Raw genomic sequence first — 12,864 nt, 5'->3', positions numbered from 1 at the left:
TCCGGTACACCTGGGACGTAGGCTATACTCAACGTTCGTTATCTACCGGTGTACAAGCATGGCTACAGAGGACCTTCACGCAATCTCCGCTGACTGGCTCAAAAGCTTAGAGATCGCATCGTCCACTGGAGACGCTAAGTCATTTGTCAGCCATTTCGTTTCCGACGGGTGGTTCAGAGGTCAGTGCTTGTCCAAGCAAGTGAGGCGCACTAACAAATACTCTCAGACCTTCTATGTTTTTCTTGGGATCATAGAACACTATCAGGTCTGGGAAAAATACGCGGATTTCTCTCGGAGGTTGTTGATGGAAAGTCACGACTTGAGCACTCTAGTCTTCGTGACTTCAAGATAGACGACCACACTATCAATGCGCCTTCACCATTCAAATTACCAGGTTCACAAGGCATTGAAGGAGTACAAGGCGCTTTCACCTTTAGCATTACGAACCCAGCTGCACTCGGACGAGGTTTCTTCCGTCTGACACAAGATACCAATGGGAAGTGGAAGGCTTTAACTCTTTTCACAAACATGGAGGACCTCGTCGGGTACGAGGAGTCTTTCGCAGACCAACACGGCCTATACGAGGATCGAACAATAACTTGGGAGGGGGATGTCGACGCAAAATTCCGTGCTATCGAGGCGGACCCCACTGTTCTGATCGGTGTGCCGTTTCTTTTATGAATCGTGGTGTCTTGATGAGTCATCAAAGTTGGTGGTGGACAATCTGGCCTTATGTTTGCAGCGCGGCTGCGTAGGTTGGGGATCCGTGCACTCATAATCGAGAAAAATGCGCGTATCGGAGACTGCTGGCGACAACGGTATGTGCAAACAATAGTATATTTTCATTATTAAATAATGCGAAAAACAGGTACCCAACCCTCACGCTGCATACTCCTGCGTACCAAAGCTCCAGTATGTCTTATTATATTTTCACATGCTTGGTACTAATGAATACAGTCCTCTACAGTCCCTATCCGTATGTGCCTTCTACAGTTCAAAGGTATTGCATATCTCAATAATGTTAGGACAAACTTCCCGAAGTACATTCCTAAGGGGAAACTTGCCAATTTCCTGGAGACATACGCTGTTAATCAGGAATTGTGTATCTGGCTCTCCAGTACCATAACCTCAGCTCCAATATACGACTCATTATCCGCAAGATGGACGGTAGAAGTACAGCATGGAGATCAGAAAGCAATCCTCAATCCAAAGCATCTGGTCCTTGCCACAGGAAGTGGGAGCCCTCACATTCCTACCTGGAATGGGATGGATGGATTCCAAGGAGCCTTGTATCATTCCGACTATCATAAAGATGCAGAGCAGTTCCGAGGCAAACGTGTCGTCGTCGTGGGTGCGGTAAGTCATATCTGTGCACCTCACACTTACACGCGTACTTACGAGACCATCAGGGCAATGCTAGTGGGGATATATGTCAAGATTTTGTAGCACATGGTGCCGCTGAGGTGCGTGTATGGATTGAAACACACTGAAGCCAGAGTTTTATAAGAAAAAAAGGTAACGTTGGTCCAAAGAAGCGCCACATGCGTTACATCCTGTGCTGCCATGGAGAAGACCCGCTTTAGGCAGCTTTACCCCCATCAACACTCCTATCGAGGAACTGGATTTCCGCAGCAATTCAATGCCTCTAGCCTTCTCCCTGCAACTGACAAAATCAGGTGGGATCCAACACGTGAAGATGTTGGACAAGGAACTCCATGACGGTTTGCGCAAGGCCGGATTCAACTTAACTTGGGAACTTTCGCCCGGTAGTGGCGAGGTTGGACTGGAAGGATTTTTGTTTGGCCGCTTGGGATCAGGATCTAGTGCGTTCGGATTTGTTCCTGAGACGGGTGATACTCAAGCATCATACAGTGCTTGACATTGGCTGTGGTAAGCTAATTATCGAAGGCAGAGTTAAGGTATGACTTGTATATATTATCAGAGGGCTGTAGCTGACGGTTGCGATATGCGCTTAGGTAAAGCAAGGCCAAGACATCAGTCACTTCAACAAAGACGGGATCACGTTTAAAGACGGCTCTAAACTTTCAGCAGATGTCGTCGTCCTAGCGTATGGTCTGAATGGTAGCTCATCGATCTTTCTCACGCATGTTGCAGTACAGGAAACGAACCCATCATGAAGACCACGAGAGCTCTTCTTGGCGATGAGGTTACCGATCGACTTATTCCGCCTGTGGTGTGGGGCCTTGACTCGGAGGGAGAACTTAATCAGATATACCGACCCTCTGGACATCCGGGACTTTGGTTCGCTGTGGGTCCGTTTGGAGCCGCACGTTTTTTCAGTAAACACCTAGTAAGCTACCTTTCTCCGCTGGTCGATATACCTTTTGACAAATGCTATGATACAGGGTCTCCAGATCTTGGCACGAGAGCTCGGCATAGCATGACCAAGAGAGGATTACCGTTATCTGTCTATCTACAATATATATAAGTCTACAACATATATAAGCACGAATAACTGCCGGCATGTAGTCCACCACGTCATGCACTGTGTTGTTGCGTTCTGTCTCTTTTTCACGGCTTTTTCCAATAAAGAAATTCTCTCTCTACTAAACCCACTCCCATCAGTCATCTCGTACAGTCCAAGCCTCGCTCCACGAACGACACCACAGGATAAGATATCACGCTGTGGAATTTACAGATGACATATCGGATATTGGAATACGCACAAGGGCGCCAGAGCGGTGTGGATGTCGGTTCACCTGCCAGAGATGAAGGTGCATGCGCGTGGCGAGTATTGCGAGGATCATGAACTGGAAACTGTACGTGGATGTAAGTTGGTTATTGTTAGTAGGAATACACAGCAGGATGTAGAGGTGCATACTTATGCAACATGGATTGGTAGGAGTACTGGGGCGCAGAACATCAACGACTCGATCATAAAAGGCATTTAGGACATTCACGCACCTGGAGGAGCGGCCGTGTGAAGATATTCGTTACCGAGAACACTGCAAGAAAGACAATGATCGTGGATAAGTACGGCAACGGTGCGTACGAGTGTTAACTCACGAAGACCGCATGCATAATAGGAAATGTCATGGTTCAGCAGGACGACGTACAGACGACTTCGGGTTATCCGCCAGTTCTGTATGGCGCGTATGAGCGTGAGCATCATGAGTCCTGGGGAGAACATCAGTCAGCGCGTCTAACATACATGTATATATATGTTCCTGGTTACCCACCCAGTTGGTACGCGGAAATGAGAAGAAATGGTATGAGGAACGTGAAATTGGTCGAACTCTGGTAGCACCCTGTGATGCCCGGGATCACGCTAGTCGAATCTGTGAAAGTGAACAGAATTTTTCAGTGGTCGTGGAACGCCAGAGAGAAGGTGAGAGCAAGTACATGCTGCGGGGACGGTACTGGCAAAGACAATGCTGAAGGATGCTACGACAATAGCCTGGCTGATGCATCTGCCACTAGCTTGGATATGGTGAGTGGATTGGGAACTCACGAACAAGGTGGACGCCGTGGCTGCGAGCAAGACTCTATTATTGTTCCAGAGCGCATATGTTCTGAGAATAAAAAAACCTGGATGAATCAGATCAGAAACACACATATAGTACGAGGGAACGAGAGATACATTCGGAGAAAATGACTGATACCATACCAAGACCTGTGAGAGGAAAGTAGCAGCCCTCAGCAAGGACGTGCATACATGAATGTACCATGCACGTACCTGAGTCAATATTGCAAAACACTCGGCATTTCTAGCGAAGTCATGCAGTAAGTCGTTTGTTCTCGTTAACCATCCACAGTATCACATACACCTGGGTTCCCATTTGGGGTAAAGGTCACTGAAGAACAAGTGTTAATTCATCATTGGGGCGGTGTGTGCTGGAGCGGGACGTACGATATAGACTGGTGGTGAGAAGGATAAAGGGGAGGTATCGTGTAACAATATACAGGCCTTTTACCTTGCACCAACGCGATCGAAGCAAAAATATCCACTTTGAACAGCGTATTGTGGATATCAAAAGTTAAAACCGAGATGCATCACAGAACATGTGTACTACCTCTTCATGGAGTGAACATGCATAATCATAGATCTAGATAAGCGAGTTTAACAGCGGACGTAAATAGATCAGGATAGTAAGCTTACCCAGAATGTAGCCATCGACGCTGAATTGTGTTAGGGCAAAGGACAAGGGGTTCAGACAGTACTACGTACCGTATATGTACTGATAGAAGTTGTCAAGTATCATTCGCCCTCATATCGACAAGGAGACGCACCGAAGTGAACTGCAAGCTAGTCGCTGCTGCGATATCGTCAGACGAATACTCCATCTAGAGGTTGTGCACCGGAAAAATATGAGCGAGTGATGAGAAAACGCTGAGGTATGGACGACAACGGGACGAAGCGTTAAGTATACTAGGCTCGATACCAGCCTAGCTTATATAACCACGGACAAGTCGAGTGGCGTAGCCAGGCTGATCGATCTCGGAGAGATTTGGCAGGCGAAGCACAGAGTTTGAAAATGTACAAGTGCCGGTTGTACCGGTCGAAGTAATAGTGCCACATAGACTAATTACAGATGACTATCAATCACACAGAAACTTTCGTTCACGCACAGCATAGAGTACCGCACTTTCTCATTTTGTGCTGTAGCACTAAAATTGAAATAGGATCCTGCAAATGATACCATTTGCTCCATATTATCCACCACCACTGCAGTATGCTCCGCCGTCTGAATCTTTAGCATGTACAGTGGACCCTCGCGGCCTCGACACAGAAGAAAAAGTCTCTCTTTGCTGAAAATACTCAATGGCATGCGGATGACAGCCATGGACCTCCTGCTGTACACCATCTCAGACAAGCCTAGCATGGCTGCATGGAACGGAACCTTCTTGCCTGGTTGAGCTTCTCCAGCAGTGGAAATGAAGTGCGCTTCGTCGATGAAGAAAAAACCAATGTGGTTGACAAAACGAATTGTGATCGAACGAATCCCATACTCCTCAAACTCCTTGACCTGTAATCCAGAAGTGCAAATTTCACGCGATGAGAGTTAACTGTGATTATTGATAGCCATCTTGTTGGAGGAGAGAGGTAATGGTAAAATCATGCAGAGTGTCTTTCCAGAGCCCGTTGCAGCTCTGAGGATCACATTTCTTTCTGCCAGTGAAGATACGAGAGCCTTGAGTTGAAGAAACTTCGGATGTTTGGCGCCTTTCGAGACGAAATTAAGGTTTGCGAAGGCTTCGAGTACTTGCTGGAACTGGTTGAAAGCGTGTTTGTAAAGTCTGTTGGAAGGTTGTCGAGAGCATTCAAAGCAGATATGGACATGGACAATACAGAATCAATGTTTAAACTCATGATATGATATGTCGTCGGCACAAACGGCACCTGCCATTTTCAAACTCCGTGCTTCGCCTGCCAAATTTCTCCGAGATCGACCAGTCTGGCTACGTCAAGATTTCCCACTGTACGTCAGACTGGTCACGAGTCTATAAGTATACTATGTATGGTTATGTAACGATTAGGTGGCTTGATGCACGCTGTGCAGTACCAATACATACCAAAAGGTGAAGAAGGTGCAAGATATAATAGCGCCAAGATAGATGCAAACAAAGGTTTAAAAAAATCCGTTTCATGCACACGTCAGGGTTCGGAACCCATGGTGTTAATATTGGGATATCATTCGAGTTGCAGGCTTAGCTTGATAGCCGTGATGGAGCGTTTCATGGTTCACTGGATGCAGCGGCAGGAGAGCGACTTCATAAAAGATATGGTTGCACCTCTGTACCTGAGGCAATAGTAGCCATGCTCTATTCTGAGGCACATATGTTGTATCTTAAGTCTTTGGCCGGTATAATAGACGCAGAACGCACCTAATAAATTTTCTGAAGCTCAAAGTTTGATGCATTATTGTCACTTGAAACGCGAAGCTACCTTGGAAGGATCTTGTTACTTTGTAGGGAGGCTAAACCTCTTTGGATGAACGGATACATCGTGCGGCGACAGAAAGGGCATTTACCTTGGTCCAGAGTGATCGGATCGAAGCGGGAATGCCCACTTTGAACAGCATCCATGATGATCAACAATATATCAATACTGACTCGGAGGCCTGAGGCGGCTACGGATACCATTTAAGTTGCAGGGCTTGCTGACCCGATATCTCGGAGGATTGCACTAAGTATCAGCGCATACATATCACAGAGATACTACTTGGTCGGAGTTGTAGATTTAGAGAATACAAGGGCTCTGATTAGTTGTCAACGGGTGCATAGTATCAATGCAGTGAACGTACATACAGCTTAAGAGCGAGGCTATCCTAAGCTTCACTGCAAGATTCAAGGCGAGCAAGTTGGTCGGTCTCCGTGGGCCTATTGGCAGTGCATCCGCTGGTGATTAGCACAGGATGAACGATAAACGGTTTTCATTGGCTGATTACGGAAGCAAATTTATGAAATTGGTAAAGTAACTTCAAAGAACCTCACTCGTCACTTGACATGATCCTTGCACAATGCCCCCAGCAATATTTATTGACAAGTATCACATACTTAAAATTTTATATGGAAGTATTGTGTCTTCTCGCGACGCTGACATGTACGGTCTGACGGCAGACAAGACTTTGACAAATTTGCAAAGTTGAATGATGTAAAGGTGGCCCTGCCACAGTGCCACCTCCTCATGTCGGCTGCTTCAATCAATTAATATCGCCCACACAATGGCCCTACCGTAAATGAAGCCATGGGTGGCTCGATATCCTCAGGCTGGGAGTCGCTTCTGTCCTGTTGGCATCAGCACTTTATATCGCTGTGTGGTGTGGATGCCACATGCATGCTGTGGTTTCTTCCTTTATAGTCCATCAGGACCTCACAGGTACTGCAGTTTTCCAGCCCACATCTAACTCTCAAGTGTTAGTTTGAATCCATCCTCAGCTATATGTCAGGCTTCATTCCTGGTCATTCCGGTGAATATTCTTCACCTTTGGGAGAGGAGCCGAGCCACCTAGAACGCCCCCAGGACCCAGGACAGACAAACCTCATGATCAGTGAAATGCCACGAGTCCCTGTCATTAGTATGTGTCATCTGTCTTCATTCGGCACGTACTGATGATTTCCCAACATAATTCTGGCGATACTTCATTTCGTCATTATTCTGCTGTCTCGTTTTGCGACAGACTCTGTGCCAGACCCACTCGATGATAGCCTCCAAACCTTGGATGAGGAGCCAAGCCACCCAGAACAACCCCAGTGCCCAGGAGAGACATGCATCATGGGAGTGCAACAAGTCGTTATTACTGGTCTGTGATATTCATCTCCACTCAGCTTGTATTGACGATTTCCCTCAAGCCATTCGCGCAACTGATCTCACTCTTGGTTTCCGACAGATCCTCGCTGGTTTCCATGTGGTAGTAAAGACCGACGGTGCTGAATTCCAGACAAGTAACAAACCCGTACACGTAGATCAGGCTGTCGTCGAATGGAACGAGCCCATACTTCTGTATGTTGTACTTAATATCTTTCATGCACATATTGAGAAGGACTCTAGGCCGTGGCCATCATCTAAAGTTCGGGTCAGCGTGTATGCCTCATTTGAATTAGATCCCATGCTCGGTGGAGAAGTCCTCTGCACATTCGAGATCTCCGTCCGAGAATTACTGGATCGCAGCGAAAATTTACATCATTAGCAGCGTCATCTTTAAATAACATCTGACCGGACGTTAACGAGTTTCATAGCTATGATCTTTCAGCCCAAGCAAGGGGAAGTCGTATCCCCGTGTACTTCACTGTTCATGACACTGGAGCGGTGACTTTCTGATGACAATGACACCGCATTTCTTTGCCCCCTTACTACAGTGAGTGATCAATGCAGTCTAATATTCTGATGCTGAGGGCTTGTAATGCGTAGCCTACATCCGGTGATATGGATGCGTTAGTAGTAGAGACAAATGCTGGACATTGTCTTCTCACGCGATACTGCAGGACGCAGAACAGTAGGGATCTCGACAAATCCATAAACCACTTTGAACGCGCCTCGAATCTCTGCCTTATAGACCATCCTTACCGCCCTACAGCACTGTTCAATCTAGCCACCGCAAAGTTTGTTAGTTGCCAAGTTCAAGTTACCAGAAGACACCTCGACCTCAACATCCCTATCAATCTGTTTCAAGACGCCCTTGATTTGCGTCCCACTGATCACCCGGACCGAACCGTCACCCAGTTTCATCTTGCCATTGCTCTCCTCTCTCGCTTCGCGAAATGAGGATTTCAAACGGATGCCGATGCAGCTCAGGAGTTACTGAGCGAAGTCCTCGATGCCTGCCATGCCGACAGCCACATTTACAAAGCAGCTTTGATTGCAATCGAAACATACACTCTGCATTCTGCTGGAAGCATTGATGCAAATGATCTTGGGCAGGAGCGGCCCGCTGCATCCATGCTTCCATTGTTGCCGAATCAACTTGCTTATCTAGCAGTGTGGTATTCGCAGAGAGACGAACCCCGCGCATCAGATGAAGTGATATCCCTTCATTATGATGCACTGGGATGGTACAACACTGGGCATGATTGCCAAGGGCAATTACTGGGTAATTTGAGTTTCATGCTGATCTTTCGCTTTGAACGTCAAGGCAATGACGAAGACTTAGATCAGGCTATCGCACTTCAGAGGGAAGCGCTGGTTTTGCACCCGGTCGGTCACACAGATCGGTCCAAGTCATTAAATAATCTTGCGTATGGACTCTCCTCCCGCTTTGAGCACCGAGGCAATGACGAAGACTTGGATCAGGCTATTGCACTTCAGAGGGAAATGCTGGCTTTGCACCCGGTCGGTCACACAGATTGGTCCGACTCATTAAATAACCTTGCGGATGGACTCTTCTTCCGCTTTAAGCACCGAGGCAATGACGAAGACTTGGATCAGGCTATCGCACTTCAGAGGGAAACACTGGTTTTGTGCCCGGTGAAGGATCTTCAACTCAGCTGAGGGTGCAGCTGATATAATTGTTGAAGGGAGGAAAATATGAGTGCGATATGTTCGTCCCTTAGGGGAAGCGGAGAAAGCAAATATCCACTGGTCAACTCTAGGGGGAATGCGCAAAGCGCGTGATAAGGCGAAAGCGTGGGAACAAAGGCGCTATAGGCGCGCGTCGAAAAGCGGAACTGGGTGAAAGCGGTATGCAAGCGATAGTGAGATGTTAAGACGTGTACTGAGATGCTGATAAGACAACTGATGCGGATATGGCCACTAGAGCTAACTGCTACTAGGGCTTGCGATGATTTATTCAAAACATAATAAAAACTCGGAGATGGTGACTGTCTATGATGATGGTGGTCCGTGGTAATGTGTGTTGTGTTAAGTAAAAAATGTGTAATGAAAAATGTGTACCAAGTGAAAATAAACATGGTACGATGTTGAAATAAATGATAAATGGAGAAATGCATACCTGGGAACTTGGTTGGACATGGGAAAACACAGTGGGAAGTCAGGCGCCCTATAGCGCTTAGGCGCGGGAAAATTCGCCTAAAGCGCGCGCAAGTCGCGGAAGTGTCGCCTATGTCGCGGAAGTGTCGCCTAAGTCGCGCGCGTCGCGCGAACGTCGCGTTTATCGCGCTAGTGTCGCGTTGCATGCATAGTATTGTAGACTCGACCTACAGTGCAATATATGCCATTGTGAGGCTACTCAGGATCGAGTCTCTACACCGGTCGGTCACACAGATCGGTATAAGTCATTAAATAACCTTGCCACTCAACTCTCCTCCCGCTTTGAGCACCGAGGCAATGACGAAGACTTGGATCTGGCTCTCGCACTTCAGAGGGAAGTGCTGGCTTTGCACCCGGTCAGTCACACAGATCGGTCCAAGTCATTAAATAACCTTGCGTATGGACTCTCCTCCCACTTTGAGCACCGAGGCAATGACGAAGACTTGGATCAGGCTATCGCACTTCAGAGGGAAGTGCTGGCTTTGCGCCCGGTCGGTCACACAAATCGGTCCGACTCATTAAATAACCTTGCGAGTGAACTCTCCACCCGCTTTGAGCACCGAGGCGATGATGAAGACTTGGATCAGGCTATCGCACTTCAGAGGGAAGCGCTGGCTTTGCGCCCGGTCGGTCACACAGATCGGTCCTCGTTATTAAATAACCTTGGGAATCATTTCTCCTCCCGCTTTGAGCACCGAGGCAATGTCAAAGACTTGGATCAAGCTATCGCACTTCAGAGGGAAACGCTGGCTTTGCACCCGGTCGGTCGCCCAGATCGGTCCAATTTATTATGTAACCTTGGGAATCGACTCTCCTCTTGCTTTGAGCACCATGGCGATAAAGAAGACCTCGACGACTCATGAGAGACCCTGCACTGTGCGTTGACTCTGTTGACGCCACATGATCCTCATCAATTAGTAGCCCATACGGCGCTAGCTAAGGTCTACTATCTATCAACCTATCACCCAGGGCCTGACGGTGCGGGCGAAGCTAATGGCAGTCTGAATGCCTTCATCCATCATCTCAAGGCAGCAGCAAATGTTGTCTCTGGAGGCTCTCTATCTCGCCTGCAAGCAAGTCTGAGCTGGGTTCGCCATGCTCGTCGACATTCACATGATACTGAACTGGAGGCTCATGCAACTTCCATGCAACTTCTGGATGCTTACATGTCCACGACAGCTTCAGTATCGTCTCGTCACAATATCATGAAGGACTTCCCAAATACGCTTGCCGTGGATGCTGCATCGTGTGCTCTTCGCAGTGGTGACGTGCGTCATGCTGTTGAGTTGTTGGAACAAGGCAGGACGATCATCTGGACCCAGATGATGCGACTCCGCACGCCTCTTGATAGTCTCCAGACACACGGCGATCACGCAGCGGCCCTGATGAAGAAATTCAGAGACCTCAGCTCCCTCCTTGATAAACCTCCTGCGAACGATCGAGAAGCAACCCCAGGAGTCGATGTAGAAGTAGAAGAAACCCGGTACAGACGTATAGTGAAGGAATGGAATGGAGCTGTAGAAGAGATCCGGAAGATCAAGGGCTTCTCTCGCTTCCTCCTTCCCCCCTTATTCTCCGATCTTCAAGATGCAGCTCGTGATGGGCCTATCATCATACTCATCGCAAGCGAGTCATCTTGCCATGCCATCATTATCCCGCACGAGCAACCTCCAACTAGCATTCAACTCCCTACCAATCTCGAGAAACTCCAGGCATTGGTGGTCAAACTCAAACGGGAAAGCGGAGAAGCACTGAGAAAAGCCTTGATGGAGTTGTGGGACGACGTCGTCGGCCTGGTGGTCGGAAATCTGGACAAATTTGCACGACCAGGTTCCAGAATATGGTGGTGCCCGACGTCTGTCTTCAATTTCTTGCCGTTGCACGCTGCTGGCGCGTACAGGCGAGGTGGACGATTGCTGTCGCAGTTATATATCTCTTCATACATGCCATCGCTTGCTGCGCTGATAAAGGCTCGCAGACATGACAGGTCCCTGTCAGTGTTCTTTGCTGCCATCGGTCAGAATTGCCCAGCCGGTGCTTCATTCACTCTGGATTGTGTGGAACCTGAACTGGAATTAGTGCGAAGTCTTTTACCCCCTCCCCCAACTGTCTCCTTCACCAAGATAACCAGCGTTGATGCAACGAAATCGAGGGCACTGCACGCGCTGCAACATAATACCTGGCTTCATTTTTCGTGCCACGGGACACAGAAATATGAGGACCCCTTCAATTCAGCATTTCTCATGAGAGACCAACTGCTTTCACTTCTCGACATCACACAAACGGATCTGTCTCGGCATGAATTTGCATTTCTTTCTGCTTGTGAAACCGCAGTCGGTGACTTGAGTACTCCTGATGAAGTAGTACACCTAGCCGCTGGCCTACAATTTGCTGGGGTGAAGAGCGTTGTTGGGACATTATGGAAAGTCGACAATAGTACCGTGCAGCGCTTAGTCGAGGCATTCTACAAAATCTTTTGCGGGGATGGGACAATGAATTCGAAACGAGCTGCCCGAGCGCTTCACCAAGCGGTCCAGTCGTTGGCGGGTATGTCCTCGTCACAACTTGTGACGAGGACATACCCTTGGACCAGCGCATAGTGTTCGTGCATATTGGCATATGATCAGTTCCGTGCGTCCTCCCACCTCGTTGATTAAAGCATTCTGACGACTTCTTCGCATGTACATAGCACCCAGGCATGGCCACGACGCGGAACCTGTTGCCAACTTGAAGGACTTCGATATTCCAGACTTTGAGACTGTATACCTCCACGACATGTACACCCAATTTCGACTTCAATTTGTATTTTCCAGTTAGTACCGTAAGAGTAATACGTACAATGACTTGTGACGCATGAAGTATGGAACGGTGGAAGAACATACGAAAATTGAAGAACAAATAGAAATAAGGAAATGGATGAGTTCCTTGGACAAGCAAAGTAGAAAGCAACACGAAAAACGTAAGGAGAATACTGGACGCAGTGCGGCAGAGTCGCAGACATACCAAATTGTCCTGGTACAACAATGGGATCATCATCATCTCCGAGGATTGGTTGGTGGGGATAACGACTAGATGACAGGAAGAGGACTTGGATGCAAATTTAGTTGCAGGAACTTCAAACTGCTCGGCCTCTGCATCTGTCTGCATCCAATCTAAATTTCTGTTGGGCTACTAGTACTAGGGCAAGACTCTTTGCAATTGCAGTCAGTGGCTCACTTGAGTGTTGACATATTGGTCCAAGGCGCAGGTCGATTCTCACAAGACTGGAGGAAGTGCGGAGTGAAGCGACTGAAGTGGTGGGAGTGAAATTTGTGTTGGATGTCGACCGACGGACGAGCTGTGAAGCTATTATGCACAAGGGTCGATCAACCCGCGGGTGCCAAAATTTTCAGAGGCCTACCATACCCACCCTGGTC

At 47.9% G+C, this 12,864-nt stretch overlaps 4 protein-coding genes across 4 annotated transcripts; 3 read left to right on the top strand and 1 right to left on the bottom strand.

The window, feature by feature from the left end:
* Window positions 1-58: 58 nt before the first annotated feature.
* DFJ58DRAFT_717091 (FAD/NAD(P)-binding domain-containing protein) lies at window positions 59-2,405 on the top strand (the record flags this gene model as incomplete). The annotated part of the gene is made up of 13 exons (XM_041384318.1): window positions 59-179; window positions 227-661; window positions 710-818; window positions 869-912; window positions 958-976; window positions 1,026-1,356; window positions 1,410-1,463; window positions 1,516-1,555; window positions 1,584-1,850; window positions 1,873-1,919; window positions 1,977-2,068; window positions 2,116-2,311; window positions 2,367-2,405. The coding sequence occupies 13 exons, from the start codon at window positions 59-61 to the stop codon at window positions 2,403-2,405; spliced, it is 1,794 nt and encodes a 597-aa protein (XP_041242049.1).
* Window positions 2,406-2,544: 139 nt separating this feature from the next.
* On the bottom strand, window positions 2,545-4,526 carry DFJ58DRAFT_472261 (uncharacterized protein). The gene is made up of 15 exons (XM_041380548.1): window positions 4,252-4,526; window positions 4,190-4,199; window positions 4,121-4,140; window positions 4,035-4,067; window positions 3,872-3,968; window positions 3,787-3,815; window positions 3,698-3,728; window positions 3,602-3,634; window positions 3,473-3,549; window positions 3,364-3,418; window positions 3,201-3,299; window positions 3,028-3,138; window positions 2,926-2,966; window positions 2,843-2,868; window positions 2,545-2,778 (listed from the first exon to the last, which is right to left on the bottom strand). The coding sequence occupies exons 1-15, from the start codon at window positions 4,303-4,305 to the stop codon at window positions 2,640-2,642; spliced, it is 855 nt and encodes a 284-aa protein (XP_041242048.1). The 5' UTR covers window positions 4,306-4,526; the 3' UTR covers window positions 2,545-2,639.
* A 2,378-nt stretch (window positions 4,527-6,904) lies between these two features.
* DFJ58DRAFT_729894 (uncharacterized protein) lies at window positions 6,905-7,652 on the top strand (the record flags this gene model as incomplete). Its single annotated transcript, XM_041385803.1, has 4 exons — window positions 6,905-7,040; window positions 7,143-7,265; window positions 7,315-7,465; window positions 7,514-7,652. The coding sequence occupies 4 exons, from the start codon at window positions 6,905-6,907 to the stop codon at window positions 7,650-7,652; spliced, it is 549 nt and encodes a 182-aa protein (XP_041242047.1).
* A 749-nt stretch (window positions 7,653-8,401) lies between these two features.
* On the top strand, window positions 8,402-12,520 carry DFJ58DRAFT_729893 (CHAT domain-containing protein; the record flags this gene model as incomplete). Its single annotated transcript, XM_041385802.1, has 5 exons — window positions 8,402-8,926; window positions 9,652-10,240; window positions 10,370-11,995; window positions 12,138-12,250; window positions 12,308-12,520. The coding sequence occupies 5 exons, from the start codon at window positions 8,402-8,404 to the stop codon at window positions 12,518-12,520; spliced, it is 3,066 nt and encodes a 1,021-aa protein (XP_041242046.1).
* Window positions 12,521-12,864: the final 344 nt, after the last annotated feature.

This window comes from Suillus subalutaceus, assembly GCF_016647625.1.
Source record: "Suillus subalutaceus strain FC151 chromosome Unknown DFJ58scaffold_80, whole genome shotgun sequence".
NCBI classification, from domain to species: Eukaryota; Fungi; Basidiomycota; class Agaricomycetes; order Boletales; family Suillaceae; genus Suillus; species Suillus subalutaceus.
This window is presented reverse-complemented; position numbering and strand designations above follow the sequence as displayed.